This window comes from Bos mutus, chromosome 2, assembly GCF_027580195.1.
Source record: "Bos mutus isolate GX-2022 chromosome 2, NWIPB_WYAK_1.1, whole genome shotgun sequence".
NCBI lineage: Eukaryota > Metazoa > Chordata > Mammalia > Artiodactyla > Bovidae > Bos > Bos mutus.
Window position 1 is genome coordinate 79063183 of NC_091618.1, and position 22936 is coordinate 79086118.

The 22936-nt window shown below is 32.5% G+C and overlaps 1 protein-coding gene across 1 annotated transcript in view; it reads right to left on the reverse strand.

Annotated features, from left to right (window-relative positions):
• Positions 1 to 1565: 1565 nt before the first annotated feature.
• The window catches only part of LRP1B (LDL receptor related protein 1B), a 1793119-nt gene continuing 1771748 nt past the window's right edge, over positions 1566 to 22936 (reverse strand). The window contains exons 87-91 of the mRNA XM_070360639.1: positions 16818 to 16894; positions 8682 to 8772; positions 7610 to 7754; positions 4655 to 4753; positions 1566 to 3365 (exon numbers count right to left, since the gene is read on the reverse strand). Of these exons, the coding sequence (XP_070216740.1) occupies positions 3225 to 3365; positions 4655 to 4753; positions 7610 to 7754; positions 8682 to 8772; positions 16818 to 16894 (553 nt within the window). The 3' untranslated portion in view covers positions 1566 to 3224. The remainder of the gene's footprint in view (positions 3366 to 4654; positions 4754 to 7609; positions 7755 to 8681; positions 8773 to 16817; positions 16895 to 22936) is intronic.

The following is a 22936-nucleotide window of genomic DNA, read 5'->3' on the forward strand; positions in this document are numbered from 1 at the left end:
ATTCAAAAGCAGAGACATTACTTTGCCAACAAAGGTCATCTAATCAAAGCTATGGTTTTTACAGTAGTCATGTACAGATGTGAGAGTTGGGCCATAAAGAAAGCTGAGCGCCAAAGAATTGATGTTTTTGAAATGTGGTGTTGGAAAATACCCTTGAGAGTCTCTTGGACTGCAATGAGATCCACCCAATCCATCCTAAAGGAAATCAGTCCTGAATATTCACAGGCAGGACTAATGCTGAAGCTAAAGCTCCAATACTTTGGCCACCTGATGCGAAGAACTGACTCATTGGAAAAGTTACTGATGCTGGGAAAGATTGAAGGCAGGAGGAGAAGGGGACAGCAGAGGATGAGATGGTTGGATAGCATCACCAACTCGATGGACATGAGTTTGAATAATCTCTGGGTGTTGGTGAAGGACAGGGAAGCCTGGCATGCTACAGTCCATGGGGTCGCAAAGAGTTAGACACGACTGAGCGACTGACCTGAACTGAACTTCTAACATTTACATGAGTTTTTGAAATAGAAATAGATAATAGATAATTGAAATAGAAAGAGTTAAAGTTATAGGAAAAAAACTTTGGGTTTTTGCCAATATCTTTGTTCTGTAAAGATTGAATGCAAAGTAATAGCAACTAGAAATACTGTGGCCTTCACAATGGACTTGCTTGAACCAGCCTGGTATGGCGAAACACACTGCAAAATAAGGGCTATGACAATGTAGGTGGGATCTAAGGGTTAAAAAGCACATCCTGAGTTCTCTTGATATAGCTTTAATTAGTGTGCTAGACAGAAAATAGGTCATAGATGCCAGGTATAAGTTGGTGTGTTGTATATTGCATAGGATTTGCTAGATAGTTAATACTAATGTTAGTTGTATTGAAGTCATTTCAATATGTGGGTTCTTCTCTTTCAAACAATAATTTCATTTGCAGTCATAAAGCTCTTATATATGAAGATCCCATCAGATAATGAAGCTCAATGATAGTTCTATTCAATCAGACCCTCCTACACTGTCATCTCTAGTCAAATACTCCGAGTAGCTACACTAGTAATCATTCCATTTAGAAAATAATGTCTACACAGCATCTAGTGGAACCGAAGTTTTCTATAAAGTACCTATTTTGAGAATGAGAAACAGGAAGAACTTTGGCTTATTTCAAAACAATTGTCACACTACTGTGTATATAACCAATCTTTCTACTGCAACATGGAGTCTCTGACAAGCCATGTGTATCAGGGAAAAGGAAAAAGTAAGGGACATGTTTCCACTTCATAAGAGAATGTTTCCACTTCAATAAGAGAAATGCCTTCTCTATTGTGATTTGAAAAACGATGCAATGAAATCAGTGCTACCCCAGAGAGTATGTTCTAAAGATACAACAAAAATTACATCTCGTGTTGACTAAAATAGCTTCCTAAGAAAATTAAACTCTGTAAAGACAAGAATTTTCTTTTTAAAAACTACCCAACACAAGCACTTAAATATGTAGAATTTCATTTAAATAAGTCAGTCAACAATTTTTTATAAAGTATTTAACACTTCATTGTAGAAACATAGGCAAAATGACTATTATAACCAAAATGAAAAATACTGTTCAATTTAAAAAATGTACTTAAACAAGAACCTGGAAAAATTTATGATATGCATAACATCGTTCGAGCAAAATTGCACTAGTATTACATAAATCAATAGTTTATAAAGGCCTCAATATGGCAAAGTTTAGAAATAGGTAGTATGCATGCACATAGTACAACAAAAAGTCTCTTTATAAAACAGCAGTTTTTTGTTTTTTTTTAATGCTTGTACAAAGGGATAAAGAACAGCCACAAACATATTTCATCTGTTAATACATTATGACAGCTAAAAGTCAGTCATGTCTATCAGAGGAACAAAAAGCCCTCCATACCTTGTGAATAAATCTTTTGTGCCTTTAAAGATATTTGTATAAAAATGCTATACTTTTTTTTTATACAACTTAAATAAATCGTACTTGTTTCCATCGAAATTTGAAAACAGACAAGTGAATGGGATCCATGTGTTTTGCATAACCAGAGAAATCAGAGTAACTGGTCAGCATGTATACTCTCCACCTTTAATAATGGGCAGATGATTGTTCTTTCATAACTTGGAAAGTCCTTTAAGAACATATTTTGGATAGGGCAGATCATAGACCAGTCATATTGTATATGGAAAATATCTACTGATTACTTTACACCATAACGGCTGCCTTGCTTATTCCTTTTGGCCTCACAAATAGAATGCATTCACATAATTGAAATTGTGTCACCAATTTGTGTGCTTATCTTGTATTCTTTAGTGTTCTGTGTGTTAAGGGGTTGGGTCAATCCTCCACAAAATGCATGTGACTGGGAGGAAATTCCTAAGACATGAGTGCTTGATGCCCTGTTGTGTTCTAGGCTGGTTATTGACCTCAGGACCAAGGGAAAACAAAATGTCTTATCCCATAGCAAGTGTGATCTTTCCACTTTCAATTATATTTTTGCTATGTTATATACCTAAATATAACTATTTTTATAGGGTGTATACTTTTAGTATATCACAATAGAGTCCACTAAATTTTGGAAAATGTAGTCATATGTGTTCATGCAAATTATTAGTTTTATAAATTCTTAAAGTTGTTTTTTTTTTTTTTTTTCAAAATTCTCATCTATCACTTGGCAACCTAAGACTAATTTCAAAGCTGGTGATGTGGAACTTGTGAGAGCTATATATTTTCAGCAGTCTGAATCAGTCTTAAAGGGCACAAAGAAGAGAGTTGACTATTCAATCGCTCTTCCATAAACTGAAACAGAAAATTAACTGATATTGTATTACAGCTTTCAGACCATATAATGAAAATGTGCAGAGATTCTCTTTGTTGATTAAGTAGAACCAAAGAAGTTCATATAAAATAGATTGCTCATATTCACACTACAAAGGAATATGTTGTTTTTAATTTTAACAAATTCAAAGGTGTGTCATCAGCAGCATTGTTGTAAATTGTACTGTAGTGCAGTTCTTTTTCATAAAAATACCATACAAATGGTCAATCAAGAGTCATCAGCAAAAAATAAAACCCAGAAAACTCAGAAAACAATTGACCAGAAAAAAGATAAAGGAAGAGGTAATGCTGATGCCAAAACAAGTAGAATACTGTTGGAACATACAAAAGTAATCCTTATATTTTATACATTTGTACAGCATATAAAAGGTATCTCCGATTATGCCACCGTTTCTCTGATTCCAATTTCTATTTTCTTTGGAAGCAGTTCTTTCCTTTCATCGACACTTCCTAAGGAGTTTCGACAGTTTTGCCCATCCATATACAATTTCGCATATACCGGATTGGAGTAATTTGTTGGCTGAAGAAAAAAATAAAAATGTTTTTATTACCTGTTTTGACTACCTTAATTTATCTTCAATGATATCTTTTCATGTTAACATGTATATGCACTGTACTTAACTTACTAAATAATAATTATATAAATATAATTTAAATTCTGTTTATATGCTTTCATCAACTTTAGTATGTATTAGATAAAAACATAATTGTGTGTTTCTCAGGTAACTTGTGAACCTAAGGGGAGCTCTGACATACTGAAAGCCTAAAGAAATCTTCATTAAAGGTATATTGACTGCAACTTTATATAAAAGCAGGAAACATTAAACCAAATTGTCTTATTAACTTAACCCAAGATTGTTACATAGTTGCATTTTAAAATTTTGTCTTTATAAAACAGAATGTTAAACCTTTATCATAATAAATAAATATTACATTTTTGATCCATGCAAATGAGACAAACATGACAAAAAATGAGAATGAAAAACAGCTGATGAGAGAAAGGTACAAGGGTGAGAACATTCAATCCTGAGAATCTTAATATCGTCTTTAATCCCTCTCCTGTCTAATATGAACCACGCAATTTTAGACAGGACTTCCCTGGTGCTTTAATGGTAAAGAATCTGCCTGCAATGCAGGAGACGTGGGGTTTGATTTATGGGTCAGGAAGATCACTTGGAGAAAGGAATGGCAACCCACTCCAATATTCTTGCCTGGGAAATCCCATAGACAGAGGAGTCTTGCAGTCCATGAGGACGCAAAAGAATTGGACATGACTTAGTGACTAAACAACAACAAACTTTAGACAAAGCCCTTTTCTCTAGAAACCAGTTACATAAAAAGTTTTTAAGAATGGTTTCATACACCATTTCTAACGTCTCCATATGATGCCACATTTTGTAGTGTATTTTTATTTAAAAGGACACCAAATTTGCAGATACTAAACGAAGCATCTTAATAGAAAATAAAGCCAAACATAAATTTAAATGTAAACCCTTCAGTTTACATTTCTGGCTAGAGATTTCTATTCTAAGAATAGCAAATGCTCATGTTTATTGTTACGGAGCTTTAACATTTTCAAATTTTGGAGAAGAGATATTTCTACTGAATAGCTTGCCTAAAATGATAACGTTTTTTTTGCATGTAATCTTGCATAAGCAGGACACATAAACTCCCAAGTTTAATGCAGTTTTGAAACCTTTTGTTAATTAAAAATCATTAAAGCTAAGTCCCTATCTAAGTCTAGTAATCATTTTTGATTGTGAGGCATTCTGTGATGGAATGGATATGGAGTAATGAGTTTTCTCTCACCCCAGCAGTTAGTGGTCCTTTCAAATCAGAGTTTAGGTAGATGGGCGGCGCTGTGTGTGGAAGCTTGAAAACACTGGACCCTCCCCCTATGTACCTGGCCTGTGTGTAAACAGAGAATTTTAGTTTCTGATCTAATATCATGGAACTATTTTCATTGACACAAATTCATGTTAAGTCATAAAAATAACATAAGCTATGTTCTTCAGCCCTGGGGCATCAACAGTATATTTATGGTAGATTCAATAATTTATGAAACATCTATTAATATTAGATCCATACTTTACAGTAGACATTTCTCTTAGTCTAGCTTACTTATAGACATAACATGTACCTAGAAACCTACACCCATTTCCATTTATTTAACTTCATTCTCCCTCCCCAAAAAGCATATATTTGCTAAGAGCCCTGTGAAAAATGCATCAGCCTCCCTCACTTAAGTTTTCTGTTTGAAAAGTTCTGATAGGAGCCCCTTCCGGACACTCAAATATCTGACTGGCTCTAATTAAAGGTGCATGACTTCTATATTTTTAGAAAATACAGATGAAATTTAAAATGTGAGATATAAAAATGAATTATGTTTTTTTTTTTTTGAGAAATCTGACTTTCTAGTTTAAAGAAAATTAATTTTTTGGCTCACTAAACTCCATGCAAGAACAATGGTTTTAGAGTTTTTTGGGGTCTAAGGGCAGAAAAAGTCAATCTGGTACACTCATATTCATCACAGAATACTTATTAGTGGCCAAAAAGGAAATAGGAAATAAGAAAGCTAGATTAAAAGTTGAAGGATTTTAATGAACATACATATTTTTAAAAATCTATCAACTCTTAACAATGAATCATCATAAAGTTTGAAACATGGACAAATATCTAAGGAAAAAGATTTTAAACATAAACTCAGGTCAATATCATCTCTTTATTTCCCCACAAATTCTCACTTAGATGATATTAAAAACAATCTAAGTAAGGACTGAGATGAGTTTGTGTATAAAATCAATAGATACCAGTTCCTCTTTTCTGAGCTTTTCAAAGTATTCTGTGAATGTCTCTATAGACAAACCTTTTTAAAAATAAAATTTATTAATTATTTCAATTCATTTGTAAGGTACCATTGAGGGAGAAATTTATCCATTTTTGAAAATAACAGATACATTCTACAAAAGTCTTTACATGTCATGAAGTTTGTATTTGATTACATCATGAATATATCAAACAACTGTAACAAATGGAAAATCTATGAAAAACATTTCATCATTAAGGTTGCTTTGGTGTGGTCATCCACTTTTCAAAATTGTCTATACCTATAAACATATTTTCTACAGTTACTTCTTAGGTAACAATTCATATTTCTATTTCAAACATCAGAGCCAACTTCTAGAATAAATTCTAATAGAATCAGCCATCTAAGTCACATTTAATGAAATTTTGGTCAGTCAGTCAGAAAATTGGTAAATAAATATTTATTGAATGTTATTTGCTAAATATATTAAAATATACTCGAGGGGCCCTGAAGCATACTTTTATCTTCCTAGAGTAAACATTAAAAAATAAATGGAATATTAAAAAGCTATTCCCTTTAAGTATCCAAAATTGGCTTAATTCTATCAGTAGAAGTAAAATGATGGGGAAAATGAGAACTCTCCTGTTCATAGCAGTGCATGAGATATATCCTCATCAGCCCTTATTATATTTACAGGTAATGTATTTTGTTCCTAAGAAAAAATTATTAGAATATGAGAAGTCTATTGATTAAGATCTCTTTCTCCTTTATAAAAAAATTATCAAACAACAATATGGACAGCATGTATAGCTTTTAGTTTCAATAGAAAACACTGAAACTTAGGTTATGAGAATTTATTTCATGACAAAGTTCAAATGTAGGAGTTAGTAACTGAATTATAATTTATAGTAACTGAAAATTATTTCTAATGAAGAAAACATTTACAACATCTTCTGATAGGATAACATTTTTTTCTATAAATAATGATTGATTTCTTTTCATAGAAATGAATACTTCAATTTCAGATGACCAGTTTTGGGCTTAGAAAGTCTGGCCATGTATTCAGAGTAGATTGAATGGAAGAGACCTTTTCAATTTCTTTGGGAACAGCTGTTGCTATGAGTACAGAGCCATGTGGTTAATATAATTATTTAATATAAAGGTGCATTTTGGACATAACACCTTTAATATATTAGAATGTAAAGAACCATTTAATTAATGAATAAATAAGCTTAGAATATCATTCCATATTAGCAAACTGATGCTCTTAATTCATAGTAAAATATTCTATAATTATCATGCAAAATATTTGGATAATAAAGTGAAGTAAATCTTTGCAAGTTTACCTAGATGTTGTATCATTTATCTATTTTTTTATAAAAACTTCCAAATTGAGCATTCAGTACTAACAGAAATTTTAAAAAAAGACTGTGGGTTTTTAGGATATAAATATCACAGATAAGTCTCAAACCAATAAGTAAAATGTTATAACAGGTAGAAAAATATTGTTTAAAAGTGATATGATTATAAACAAATCCAAGGACATAGCTTAGTGGACTCATCAGTGAAACATTACTGGAAATGAAGTACTTATTTTGGCAATGAAATGCTGTACTCTTTTTTTTTTTTTAAGTAAATTAAAAAAATAAATTTTAATAAAATTTAATTTCACCAGGCTTATATTTAGATGTGCCAGCACCTTAGTACATTTGACTAAGACATCTATGCTTGTAAATTAAGTGAATATAATTTTCTAAAATACGTTACATTGACTTCATGCTTCAGGTGAATGCAGTCCATAATTTTATTTTTTCTTTAGAAAAGACTATAACATTCAATAAATCCTAGTTCTTTAATCTAACTTCAGATAAAAGAAATAGTGATGAAAATCAGAACCATATTATAGAGAAATAACTCAATAATATTAGTGCTCATAGTCCATCATCTTAAAACTTTACCTTTGCTGGATCTACCATAAAGCCAGGATCTAAAAGACCTCCGTCATTGTGATCATGGTCGACCTCATACATATTATAAGATGGATTGCCGATTTCTACATTTATTCCTCCATTAATAATAGGCTGTCTTCTTATAGTTTTTGTCCTATAAAATGTGAACATTATATGAGTTGTCTAAATATCACAACATGGTGTATGAAACTACTGTATTTGCAGATTTAATGACATTTTTATAGAACTGGTGGAACACTCATACATAAAATACATTGAAAATAAATGACAGTCATTGATTCACAGAGGGACAAAAAATTCTTACTGTAATACATCATTTTCCCAAATTATTTAGATTTAACAATAAAAAACGCACTTGGAACATTCGTTGTAAATAGCTAATACTACATTAGTTGAAACTGAATATAATTAATTACTCTTTTACTTTCTACTTTTCCCCTTTTGTTCCTGAAAAACATTCATAAAAAAGAGTTACAAAGAAATTTTGAAATTGTTTTCAATCCCCAAGTCATGGGGCTAAAATTCCTTTACATAATGCAAAAACTGACTTACAAACTCTAGGTTCCAGATAATCACCCCACAGACAACTCACTGCTTAAAGATCTTTTTAATTGTGCATTCATATAAATTGAAATATATAAAATCAACAAATGTATAATTTATGAATGAAATACACAATTTGTGACATATAATACATAATCATTATCATTCTATTGACATTGATAATCTAACACATTAATATTATAAAATGTTCTTAAGAGGTTTTTGCTATTTGAAGGAAAAACTAACAAAATGTAAAATTCTATTGAAAGTTTAATATATTCCCTTGTAATTTTTGTTAGAATATATACAATAAATGTAACCATTCTAGCAATATAATATAAGAGAAAGTTTGTTGAATTATAATTGCTTAAAATGAAAGAAGGATAAAATGGCTCAGAAAACACAGAATTATGCAGTTGGAATAAGTAAATCACATTTTAAGAAGTTTTTAAAAAGCACTGTTTCTATAACTACTTATGTAATTTATTTACTGTTAGTCTAGAATACTGCCTCTTACCTTCTTTTTCTTTTACAAAGCACTAAACCAATTACCAAGGTGGTTATCAAAGTCACCAAGAGGACGAGAGGCACAATGATGGCTATGCTTCCTGGAAAAAGAAATGAATGAACAGATCAACACACAAAATGAAGTCAAGATGGACATAACAACACTTTATTACATCAAATCATTTGACCATTGACATAATAACAATAAAGCTTAGGCCAAATGTCTATATTCCTAGTTCATCACTACTTTACTGCAAAGTCATTTTTCCTATTAAATATTTGAACTACTGGAAACATTTCTTTAGATATCTTTTATTTATATGTTATAATTAAATACCTGAGGTTAGAAATACTGACTTCTTTGTCAGTCTGAGTCTTGTTCTCACCAGACATCTATTTGCAAAGATATAAATAAATAAACTCTGACTGAATACACATTTCTGCAATTTGCCTGGCTATATTTCCATCATTAGTTGTTTTTTTTTCTCCTTTAGGTATAAATATCTGGCCATAAGTACATGGCCAAGTTAGATGGCAGCCTGGGAAAGCAAAAGGGGCAACAGTGTCGGATTTGGATGGACACTGGAGAAGGAAATGGCAACCCACTCCAGTATTCTCGCCTGGAGAATCCCAGGGACGGCAGAGCCTGGTGGGCTGCCATCTATGGGGTCGCACAGAGTGCGGACACAACTGAAGCCACTTAGCAGCAGCAGCCTAAATAATAGTTTCACAACTTACCTGAATTGAAACCTTAGAAAAGTTATTTAAAATTTGAGGCTCATGCTCTCCACCCATAAAAATAGAGACATGAAGACCTACCACATACGGCTTTTAGCTTGATTCTACAAAGTAGGGGAACAAAGAGGATTCTCTTTCTCAAATTGTAGTTCCAGAACAGTTTCAACAAACCATATCTGGGGGCTTGGCTTATGTTGTAAATGTCTACTTTCCCTTTTTTTCCATACATTTATAAGAATGAGCTTAGGTTGTATCACTCATTTTCAAAATGGAGTAAAAGTTCTATGGAATAGATTTTCAAAAGTGGTCATAGAAAGCGGGTCTTAGTTTTTTTGGCAAGAAAAGCAATCTTTTTTGTTTTTTTCCTAAAGAAGACAATACCTCTTTGCCACTGATGTGATCCATAGTAAGATACACCTAGGGTCATATGTCACTTAGGCAGGAAGAAAACAGAATGCAAGCATTGCCTAATAACAGGAGAGTATTAAGTAGCTCTATCAAGTACCCAATACCCACATTTCCAACAGACAAATATCTAGTACCCATAAGATAAAGCCTTTGCTTATTTGGGAAAAGCATCTGACTGAAACTGCCAAATGAGCTTAATCATTGTCTAAAATGAGAAACAAAGCAATACCCAAACTAGTTAAATTTTAATGTGAGGATCTTGAATGGTTCAGGAATAAAACATTAAGAGTTATTAAATATATGAATTGTCCTCTGCATATACATGTACTATGATAAAAAATTAATGGTGATATTAAGCACAATAAACAGCTGCTTCAGTTCAGTTCAGTTCAGTCTCTCAATCGTGGCCAACTCTTTGCGACCCCATGGACTGCAGCACGCCAAGCCTCCCTGTCCATCACCAACTCCCGGAGTTTACTCAAACTCATGTCCATTAAGTTAGCGATACCATCCAATCATCTGATCCTCTGTCATCCCTTTCTCCTCCCACCTTCAATCTTTCCCAGCATTTTGAGATCAGTTACTAAAATACCAAAAATTCTTTATTAAAGAAAGGACATATATAAGATAATCTTTCAATTTGAAACTTCAAAAATAGCTTGTCTGAAATAATCAAATAACTAACTCTCTCTTTCATGTAAGGAAAAATATGGCTTTCTTTCTTTAGTCAGTTTCTGAAATGTAATACTCATTTTCTTTTCTTTTTTTATGTTGCTACCAGCACTATATAATTGAGTGAGGTTGATATTTTATTACCTTCTTGGACTGGGGAAAATGAACTATATGCACGTGCAATTATTAGTATTTAATAGAAGTAGAGAATCTGGCACCTTGGATAGTAATTAACATTTGTTCACAAATTTTAAATACCAGTGAGCAGCTTGGTTTCTTCATAAATTGACTTAATTAATCATGGCTTTATAAATATCCTCACTTTATCTTTTTTTTTTTTCTGCTAAAATTTGTGGTAAATTTGTAGGTTTAAAATACCAATATTGGTTTTAAGGTACATAAAGTTACTCTCTCCTCCAAGCAATTGCAAATTATTTAGATACTTAGATTTTACTTGTTCTACATAGTTTCTTTTATTCCTATTAGGTAGAAATGCTGTTAATTATGCATGCTAGAAAAAAAAGATTAAAAGACCTTCGTTTTTCTTTTCCCCATGACAGATGGCTTCCAGTCCTTTACATTACAAGCACTCTGTTTAACAGCCTACTGTTCTAATATGTTCATATAACCTATCAAGGTAACTGTGATAATCTTCAATATAGTAGATAAATAATGCAGGGTAGCAATTTGGCAAGTTTTTCTCTTTTTTTTTTGTAAAATAGTTTATATGCATGGAAACAACTGGAAACTACATATATTTTTAGAATATTATATAGGTATTTATCAAAAGAAGTATTTTTTCCAAGCAATGTACATGGCAGTAAATATCATATTGTAACATATAACAATCAAGGTCTATTACAGGTGATTTTTTTAACAGTATATTGTTGGTGGACTGTTTTAAACAGATTTTTTTTTAAAGTACACTCTGTACTTACTGGGTGAAGAGGGAATCTCAACAATTTTCTTATAGAAAATGATTCATGTCTATGTATGGCAAAAACCACTACAATATTGTAAAGTAATTAGCCTCCAATTAAAATAAATAGATTAATTTAAAAAAAGAAAATAGAGCCAGTCTTTCTTTGCAAAGTTGTTCTGAGGCCCCATTATGTAATGCTTTTTCATTTGAAAGAACTATATTATCAAATTGCTATGCCAAGAAGAAACATCTTCCATGGGAGAGGAAGTACAGCATCACAATTGAGATAGCAGATTGTGTATCCAGGCTACCTCTGTTCAAATCTCATCTCACTAGCACATATGCTGGGGCCAATTTTTTATCTTTGTCCGAGTTTACACATTAATAAAATGAGTGTTATCATTAACATATGCATCACAGTAATGTAAATAGAAGTGTGTCTACTATACAGAAAGTGCTCATACATGTTTACTGACTAATTCAAAATACATATTGCTGTATCACTCCATGCATAACTCTATTTTTCACTTTTCACAACATATTGTAGAGAGTAGTTCATTTGTAATTTGGGGGCATAAGCTATCTATCTAGGTTTTGTAGATAGCACAGTGCCTAAGATATCATAGGGACTGTCCATTTGGTTCTCAATTAGCAAATATATTTTTAAGTGTTGCTATGTCCCACACACGCAACACTTACTATACTTTGCAGTGGGGATAGAAATGTCCCTCCTCTCATGTTGTTTGATGTATACTGGAAGATGACAAACACATGGGTTTATTCACAGTGATATGCACTAGCCTAGTGAAAGTATGCAGCTCTGCAAACATAGAGGAGCCAACTAGATCTGGGATAGAAGAGGAGGGTTGGTATGTCTCTGAAACCTGATGGAAGTCCTCTTTATTCCCATGAAAGAGAATGCAGGTCGAGTGGAGGAGGAGATACTGAATTAACCTAGGGAGAGAAATGTGAAGACCTGGAGGAGAAAAGATTAAAGAACAGCCTGACTGGAGAGTAGAGTGGAGGGTGTTGGAGGGAGCTGTGACTGAAGAGAGAAGCAAAGGGATGTTAGGAAGGAATGTTCAAGCTGATAATGTTGAAGAAAATTTAGGAAGTAACATCTATTGAATAGATTGTTGAAGTCAATTTAGAAGGAAGGTTAAGAGTGACTCCTAAGTGTTGCTTGGGTAAATTTCTGTGGCCAGCTGTGTAGACAGGAAGGCAAAATAAGGTGCATTAAAATGGCCGGCTGATTGGGGAAGGGAATGAGATTATTTTGGGAAACACTGAACATCAGTTTCCTGTAGAATATAGATATACAGATATAGACAGAGATGACATTGATATGGATACAGCAATTGTGCAGTGGTATACATGTCTCAAACTCAGGAGAGAAATCAGGATTGAAGACAGAAATTTGGGAGTAATTGGCAAAGAGTTGAAAACTGAGGTCAAAGAATTATGGATTGCCAAGCAGAGTGTATGGAGTAATAAATGAATTAACTAGAAGAGATCAAAAAGAAGTATCTCACAAACAAGACAGATGTTTCAAGAGGTTAGGATGGAAACCAGAAGGCTTCATGAAGATTAAAGAAAAGAATCTTTTATTTATTGGTTGAACTTATAGTAGAAAAATATAAGCATAAATTATACCATTACAATGACCTCTTTTGACTTGCTGCTATATATTCAGATCTCAAGTTTGTGTTTACGTATATGCATAAATGTGAGTGTATATGTGTATGTAAATATATAATAACTAGACTGCTATTTATTAACCATTTTGATAAAATAAAATTTTAAAAATCATAAAAAAAATCATGTTCCAAACTTATTTTATCCTTCCAGGGATTTCCAGGAGGATGCTTATCATTTGGTCTTTCATAACCATCCTCACTTAGCACCATTCTCTCTTGTCCCCTTTGTGCCAGGACACTGGTCTTCTTTCAGTCCCTCCAGGATTCTTGTATCTGATACTCCTATTGTTTGAAATACCCTTAGTCTCTCCTCCCCTTTTTAATCATTCAAGTCAATTTAAATATCACCATCCCAGAGAAATCACTCTTGATATCAGTTCTCTTCTGATATTCTCTATTTCTGTGCCTTTTTTACTTCCTTAATAGGTCCAATCAAGACTCACAATTATTTTCCAAAAGTTTACTTGTTTCCTTGCTTTCTTTTTAAATTAATCCTCCCCTGCTCTCTGCTCTCTAGCCCCACTCAGCTTCATGAGAAGAGGCACTGTTTGTTTTATGCACTGATTCAGCTTTAGGATCTAGACATTACTTGACACTTAGTAAAGGCTCAATAAATACTTGCTTTGGGAGAATTAGGACAAATGCATGATTTTGTAGCATTTTTATCTCTATATTTGCACATTTATAATTCTCTGGTATAATCCATATTTTTTGAAATATCATGGTTTAAAAAAGATAAAGTAGGAAAACAGAAGCTACGTATAACTCCCTAACAGATATCACACATTCCTTGTCACTACAATAAAATACAGCATCACTGTATTGCCCGACAAATGCTGTGGGTATGTTTATCCTCCTTAATTGTAGCAGATATGAATAGCTTAATCCAAACGTTGAGTATCCACTCCTTTAAAACTTCAGGTAAGTTTAAAATAGGAGTATATAAAAATATTTAATCATCCTTAATTTAAAACTCTTCCAAATAAGAATTTTCAGACTAACTTTTTCAAGTAGAACTTAAGCGAGGTTCTAGAATAATAGATCTGCTTAATTCCACAGGCTGATCTTTAGACACTTCAAACAGCAAGGGCTAGAAAACCTCAGTATGACTACTCAGAGTTGATTAAGAAAGTTGTTCATCAATTAGAAAGGTAAATCTCCGTGCCAGCTGACACAAGTGAGGCTGACAGAGGCAGTATATTCCTGATGGCACCAAGGCCCAACGATTATAGAATGCTTCACTGTGAGTAGAAGTGCAGGTTTGAGGACATGTTCCTAAAACATCCATCCATAAAACAGATGACTTCTGCCCAGGTTCGGGGAACATTTGACAACAATTCAAAAACCACTGGAGCTTACCTGACAGAATAAAAATAGCCCTCCTACCTTAGGAAAGATTGGCTTAACTACCTTTCCTCTCTTTTCAAAGTTACTGAGGCAAGTTTCTCTCAGCACAAATGTCTGATGATAAGTGCCTTTTAATAGAGTCATTATTTGGTCAACTTCGCTCAAACCTGAGATAATTTGACATTTGCATAGCTAATAGTCCTTTCAATGTGCCTTGATACCTCCATTAAATTTAATGACTTTAAATCAGTGATGGAAGAATAGGCATCAAAATCCTTGAAAAAGGGGTTACAACTACTTGACACGCCTCCTTCCATGTGATAGTCCCCGTTTTAGAGCTGCTGCATGTAATTGGAGACATTTTTCTTATACGGGAGCTTGTTACTGATACAAGTGGTTGAAGACATCACCTTTCAACAAATACAACTGGCACACCCCTCAAGATCATCTTCCAGCACCCAAACTTCTCCCTTGTAGATGGACCTTATATATAAACTGAAAATTCAATTGACATTCTACTCTGTTTCCTTTCAGAGTTTTATCAATATTTAAAATTGTTTTACCTCTCTAAAAGAATATTTTTTATTTATCGTACATAATTGAGAAATTACCATAAAAGGCTAAAATACTATATCTTCATTAATTATCAGTTTATTACCTCAGTGTGTTCTATAGCTTGGTACATCAAATGCATTTCTTTTCACTAAAAAATGTTTTTGATGATGACTGAGTCTTATAACTAGTTCACAAAATCATATACATTGGTATTTCCCAAGAATTATTGGTAATAATGTTAGTATGATCCTGGAAGAGAGATAGATAAGAGTATTTTTTTCTTTTGCTTTTCTTTTGAAATATTAAATTAGGCAAGGTATATTTTTACACCTCTACTATATTTTATGAACCCATTCATCAAATCCTGGTGCCCTATTCCTATAATTACATGTCCATATCTTTGCTAAGTTCTTCTCCCTTCCCTTTCTTAAGACAACACACAAATGCTAAGGTAATTAACCCCACATGTTCCTTGACTGGAATCACTTACCTCACATCTCCAAATTAAAGTACTCAGTTCTAAGGTTATTTGTTCTGTACTCAGTTCTAAGGTTATTTGTTCTAGGCCTAATTGTCATTTTTCAAATATAGTCATCCCTATTAGCCCGAGTTAATCTCTAAGTGGTGGAACTTTGGATAGTGTCATTGGAAGAATTTCAAGCAATGATAAATTATTTGGGGACAGGTACAACAGACAAGTAAATCAGCAAACACTGGGAACTTTGTCTAAGGTACAAAATCATATACTGTTTTTAAAAAAATTATTCCTTGATCAGAGGAAAATTGATTTACAATGTTATGTTGGTTTCTGCCATATAACCACAAAAATCATACACTTTTGAATTTGATAATATCTTTCCTTTTTCACAAATTCCATAGTATTTTATTTTCATGTGCACAATACCAGCAGTGAAGTACTAGAAAAAATTACTAAGTCGTCATCAACCAGAGATACTGTTTTTTTCTCTTCAAGAATATATTTACTTACTTGATAGTTATTACAGATTTCTCAAAACTTTCTCACTCATTAGTGCTAATATGTGTGAACTGAGAAATTTTTCTTTCAGAGTTTTATTTTGAAAATCTTTATAAAATCATTTAAAGATATTGAAAGACACAGAATGCCTTCCAACACACACACTGTCTTCCAATGTGTCTGTGGAGACACAAAATGTTGATATAGATGAATCTTCATATCAGAGACATGTCCTAAGGCTACAGCTACACACACAAAAAAACTTGCAAAATACTGAACTATATTTTACTATACTTCAAAACCAGTACTTTAAAGATAAGGAAGCAGTAAAGCAACTAGGATCCTTATTAAAAATTTCTTGTTAACATACTTTATCACTTTGAGACTAACTGGTTAAGTTTGTTTTTCCACAACACTTTGAAATGCACTTCAAGAATAATACATTTTAATTAAAACATGAAATTATTTTTTTTCCTGCAGCATTCTCACATCTACTGTGATATTTGCATCTTTTGCAGCTGACACATTTCCTAAGAAAAGCTCATGCTAGGTTTGCAGGTGTGTGTTCTGACAACTGCCAAAGTTTGAGATGAACCCTCAGAACCTGAAAGAGTACCTAATGATTGATCCTGTCACCAGGTAGGAGCTCAGTGCTTCATCTTTCAAAAATCACCTGGATTGAAGTGGGTCTTTGGCAAAATTCCATGAAGCAGGTTTTCCAAGACTCAGTTCCCTCAGTTGATGGGTAAGAAGAAAGATGGGTGGTGTAAGAAGAAAACAATGATTTCTATTCTATGTGAGACACCAAAGATATTAATCTGAGAAGCTTACTTGTGCTGATATGGTCAGACTTGCTGCTCTTTGGGGCTGGCCTCTCACACTGTGTGCCTGACCAGTTGGTGGAGCACCTGGAAAGATAAAAACAACACAAAACAAATCAATGAGTAACAAAACTCACAAGTCTGCTAATGTGGTGACTTCAAGCAAATGAAATGAAAGAGAAACCAACTATCATAGTTCATGAATACTTAATAGAGATTTCTGCTTATTTCCCACATATTGTCAGTATGCTGAGAGTAACTTCCACTGGACTTCACTTGTTAAAATACTTTCTTTTAAAGTTTACATTCATTTTTCTTTATTATATGTTAAACTTAAATTTGGCAGATTTTGTAACAAAACTGAAATTTTAATTAAAAATTGAGATTAATTTGAGAAATACTGAAAATTATGCTACTATAAAAATGGAGCTTGCCTGTCAAGCAAATCCTTGTTTATTAAATTTCTGTAATTTACTTTTGCTGCTTCTAACTCCAAAGTGTAACTAATTACCAAAGAGTAAGTGGTCATCTGTCTCATAGTTCAGACTGCAGAATTTTTACTCTTCTAAATCAAAGATAAGGAAATATAGTACTTTCCCATGTAAGATCATAATTCTATTACCATGAAATCAAGAGAATATGCTGAAATTTTCATTCAGAGAATTTGTCTTGCTCATACAGGAACCTTGACATTATGATGGGAAGTTTAACAGAGGATTAAAATAATAGATCTGATTAAAATTCTTCATTTAAACATAAATCATAACCATATAATTAGCTGATTGCATCAAAATGAATGCTGGAATGGTTTTAGCTATGTTTGAATAAGGTCTGCTGGCTAACACAGATGCCTCTGTGCATCTGTCAGAGGAAATCCATAGAGAACCATTTAAATTGGCTTTGGTTCTTATTTAAAATGATTGTCAAATACCACGATATCAAGAATAGTTGTACACAACAAAATAATAGATTCCAGAGTCATTCCAAGTAGATCTCTTTGGGCATGGTGGCCAAACTAAATGACTGCAATTTCTAGGTCTCTGCCAATTCTGTCATAGCCAATTCAGATAGCTGAATCTGTTTCGGAACTAGGCTTCTATGATGCCACGTGAATTTTATGTGGTATTTGTGAAGACAGTATTGGGTGTCCTAAAACACAGGCAAGAGCTCATAAAATCATCATACTGACAAATTCAATTTATAAAAAAATTTTTTTTCACAAAAGCATTATTTTGTTTCATAAAAGGAATTATTCAAAATCAGCATAATTGACAATAATGCTACTATTCAAGAATATAGTTATTTGATTAATTATATTACATATGGAACATGATTTAAATGAAAATTAATATCATTATAATTATTATTTTGTCATCTTTTCATGCATTATCCAAATGTTTTATTCAGAACTTTTATAAAAATTAACATATTTCACATATATTTATTATATACTATATTACCAATAAATCATTAAAATAGATAAATAAATTTAAGGCCAGTTCTGACTCTGTCTATATTATGAAGTCAGGTAATGAAATGAGCATATTTCAAATAAGTATAATTAAGTGAAAAACCAATAAAATCATTGGTTTTAAAAAGTCATTCCTTTTCTTCCTTAGTTGTGTTTCTATGGATGAATGATTTAGAAAATCGTTCCAGTTCTTCAGTTTCTAATTCTTTATACAGTCCAAAGATAATTAGGCAGAGATGTTTAGGCAGATTTTGCAAACATGTTGCTAGAATGAATTCTAATCATTGCAAAATTTGTTTTTGTTTTATGTCATTTTACATTTGTCGAATCTTTCTGATTGACCACTGAAGATATTTTCCATGCTCCGTTGAAAAAAATAATACTGATTATTTGGTAATTTTGTTATACAAGTGATGTATACAAAGATATTTTGTGCTATCATGTTGAAATATTGATTAAAATATCAAAATTTGCTCCTTACATTACCTCTGCTGATTAAGAAACAGCAATTACAACAGCAATCTAAATCAGGGTTCAAGTTAAATAAGAGAAATGATCTGAGGTACATTTTATGTTACTAGAGATAAGAACCTCCAGGGCTCATCATTACACTGAGATGCTTAGAAGAAAGAAAATGGAATTGCTTAGGAACTGGAGTAAATGCTAATTGATCAGATGTTCTGATATGACATCATGTGTTTTATGTATTTTAGAAAATTATTAAAAATATGTCTTTAGAACTCCAAAAGGGAAGTGAGGGATTTTTAAACAAAGAGGATAATAATGCTGTAATGTTTTATTCCAAATTTTGAAATTATTTAAATAGTACAGCTGGTATTTGTTAACAATATTTGATTAATTTTCTATTTTATCCATAGCTTGGCACCCATTATTTATGTTAGATAAATTATATTGCTTGCTAGTGGTCATGATGCTCCTCTCTTCTGTTTTGAGGAAGTACAGTTAGATTCTTAATTTTCAAGGAATATTTTCTTTGTTACATACTGGAAATAAGTCTCAAAGACTGTGCTGGAGAAATAATTAATTTTAGCAATTCAGTTTCTCAGGCAACTGATGATCACCTGGCAATTTCCCCTATACTCCTTATAAAATAATGTTTTATGGCCAAAGATAAAATATGTTCCATTCATCTACATTTGTTCCAGTCTTAAAAAATAATCTTTTTTGAGATATTAAATCAAATAGAAGTCATTATTCTTGTTGCCTACCTTGAAAAATTATGTTAGGCATTTGCTGTTCCACAATTTCTTCCAATGACTGATTTAAGATCGAGTATTTTTACCATCTTTATAGAATTAGAAATTCATAAATCTTAATTCTCTAAGTAGACTACAATAATCAAAGCCATTAATGGCAGATTATTTAAGAACTGAAATGTGTGTGGATCATCAAAATTTCCTGTCAGATTCCCACTGAATTATTTGCATAATCATGCTGACTATAATAATTTCTGGCATCTGTCTCTCTGTAGTCTGTGCCCTAGTCATCTTTAACCTGTTCTATTGCAACACACTGTTTTTTGCTATTCATCTTTGGATAATAATCTTTGAGTTAGTCTTTCATGGCCCTCCAAATAAATCATTTTTTTTTTCTCTAGCACCATAACATGTTTATCATTCCTTTTAAATTTATTCTACATTTCCCCCCACTGCCCTTTACTGTAAAACAATGAAAATCAGTTTCTTTTTATGTGTGATCACTATACCACTCTGAATTATTTAACTTTTTAAGTACTTTCATGAATTTTAGATTCATGAAATCTAAAATTCATGAAAGTATTGCTGGATCATGAATGTATAGGTAGATATAAAGTCAGATAGATTCTTATTTATTTGAACAATCATTTATCCCTTTCACATTATAGTATGAAAATATTCCACTCACAGTTTTTTAAAGTCAGTGGCTGCCTGGTATAGGGATATTGATTTAACAGTCTTTTCGATTTCTCCCCTTCTCTCCAAGGCCAGTGACATTAAAAAGAAAGACTGTTTATTGTTATGTCGTTTCCCTAATCAGATTCTTTCCTCTATGTTACATGTTAGACTAATGATTATCAAACTGAAAAATGAAAGTTGAAATTCTGGAGGCCCATATACCAGAGCTTTTCATTAAGCAGCTTGGAGTTGTGGCCAGAAATCTGCATTTTAACAAATTGAGCCTGATGCAAGTAATTCATAAATCACATTCTAGGAAATATTTGTTCTTATATCAAATACTGTTCAATCATTTAAAAAAATAGGATAGGAATAATAATACGCATGCCCAGCAAGACTGTTCAAAAGGTTAAATGATAGAAGTTTTTAACACTACCTGAAAGTAACTGAGCGGCTTTTTTTTTGGATAACTAATTCTTATCTGAATGCTAGTATATGAAATGCGTGAACAGTTAACTTATTGTGTTCTTTAACAGTGTGTGCAATTATTGTATAGTGCTAAGTTGCTTCAGTTGTGTCTAACTCTTTGGGATACTATGGACCATAGCCTGCCATGCTCCTCTGTCCAAGGGATTCTCCAGATATAGTCTGTCGTTAAGTCACTAAGTCCTGTTTGGCTTTTGGCAACCCCATGGACCATAGCTCACCAGGCTCTTCTGTCTACGGGATTTCCCAGGCAAGAATTCTGGAGTGCCCTGGAGAAAGAAATGGCAACGCACTCCAGTATTCTTGCCTGGAAAATCCCATGGACAGAGGAGCCTGACAGGCTACAGTCCATGGAGTTGCAAAGAGGTGGACACAACTGAGAGACTAAGCAACAAATAAAAGGACATAACTCAGGAGCAGCCAGATGGAATAGATGCATAGGACAAGGTATGGGGAAAGCCTTCATGCCCTTTCCGAGAACATCACTCTTCTCAGACTTCCATGTGTTTGCCAACAAGGAAGCTCTCTGAATCCTGTTCTTTTGAGTTTTTGTGGAAGCTTCATTACAAAGGCACAATTGATTGAATTGTGGATCACTGGTGATTGAACTCAGTCTCCAGCCCCCAAAAAAAGAAAAAAAAAAAAAGAATTCTGGAGTGGGTTGCCATTTCCTTCTCCAGGGGATCTTCCCAACCCAGAGATCAACCCCAAATCTCTTGCATGGCCAGGTGGATTGTTTACCACTGAAGTACCTAGGAAGCCCCTAATTGTATACTTACAATATTCTATATTTGAATTGTAATTTTCTATAATAGGGAGAATTTTGCCTTTGTGTAAAGGCTATAATGTAGCATCTATTACTATATTATACACAATGAATATTTTCAGGCTATCAAAATAAATTTTGCATATATAAGGGAAAATGTTATCTTTAAAAAAGAACAGTTTTTACAATAAAACATAAATACAAGATACATAGTTAAACTGTTTGAAATAATAAGAGCTCTGAAGTAGTAGAGTGATTTTACAAAAAGAATTGAAATCAGATATAAAATACTGAAGGTATATTAAAATCTTAGGTATTGTCTTTCACTGTAACGATGATCAATATGTGGACTACTCATGTCATTTTGTGGAAATGTGGTCTAGAGTCACCTACTTTGGGAAGACTTCAAAATAAAATAATAAGATTAATATCTTCTTCCTCTTTTCATCAAATTTAAAGGTCACGAGACTCTTCTGACTAAAGTGAAATTCAAAGCTGAACCTTAAAGCAATTTGAAATTGAATTTCTCCTCTTATATGCTAGGCTGCCATTATTAACCATGATGATGGAGACATTCAGAAAGAAAAATCTTTTAATATAGTCTTTTCTTTCTACACATAGGGAAAAAATATGGCACAAAAGGATTAAAGAAGCTTTAGAAAACTTGTGCATATTCCTATGCATGTTTTGGTGCTCCACAAATCTCACTCAATAAAAATTAAAACTATGATTGCATTTGTGCATCATATTTATAAAACAATATTTTCATACAGTGATAAAAATTCAAAAATTAAAAGTCACTTGCAAATGTTTTTCTGATTAATTCTGTAAATTTCATTCTTTTGGTGCACAAACATGAATGCATTTGTGTGACATTCCTGACTTTAAATCTTTACACTCTATATAGACCCCAGCACCTTTTATGTCCCTTCTTCTTGCAGACAGTAATGGTGTAAAGTGCAATATGTTTTACTGCATTTGGAAAGGATACTTTTTTTATTAATTGGCCAGTTTGTTAACTTGACTTTTAAACATTTTTTCATCCATTATTGTTCTACAATATTCTGAGATAAAATTATTTCATATATACATAAAGATTTCTAATTTTTAACATGCTTCAAAAATTTCCCATCCTATCTTTGATGTAAAATTTGAATAAAGTTCAATTAATATTTGCTAAACTTTGTGCCAGGTTCTAGGATAAGTATTTTCATATGAAAAATATCCTTGTTCAGCTTCTATAATAACCCATGAATTTTAATTATTCATCTTATGTAATGAAGAAGTGTGTTCAAATGATTTTCCCGAAAAATCATAGCTCATAAACAGTAGAAATAAAATGTGGAGTTTTCATGATCCTTCTAATTCTAACACAGAAGTAGGAAAAGTGCTGTTCCTTACTCTTTCCTGCCACCAGAGTATCAGTCCCTTAATAAGAAAGTAGAAATATTATCTGAACAAAAAGAGAATCAATGCATTTTTTGAGTAGTACAATTGTTAGAATTACCACA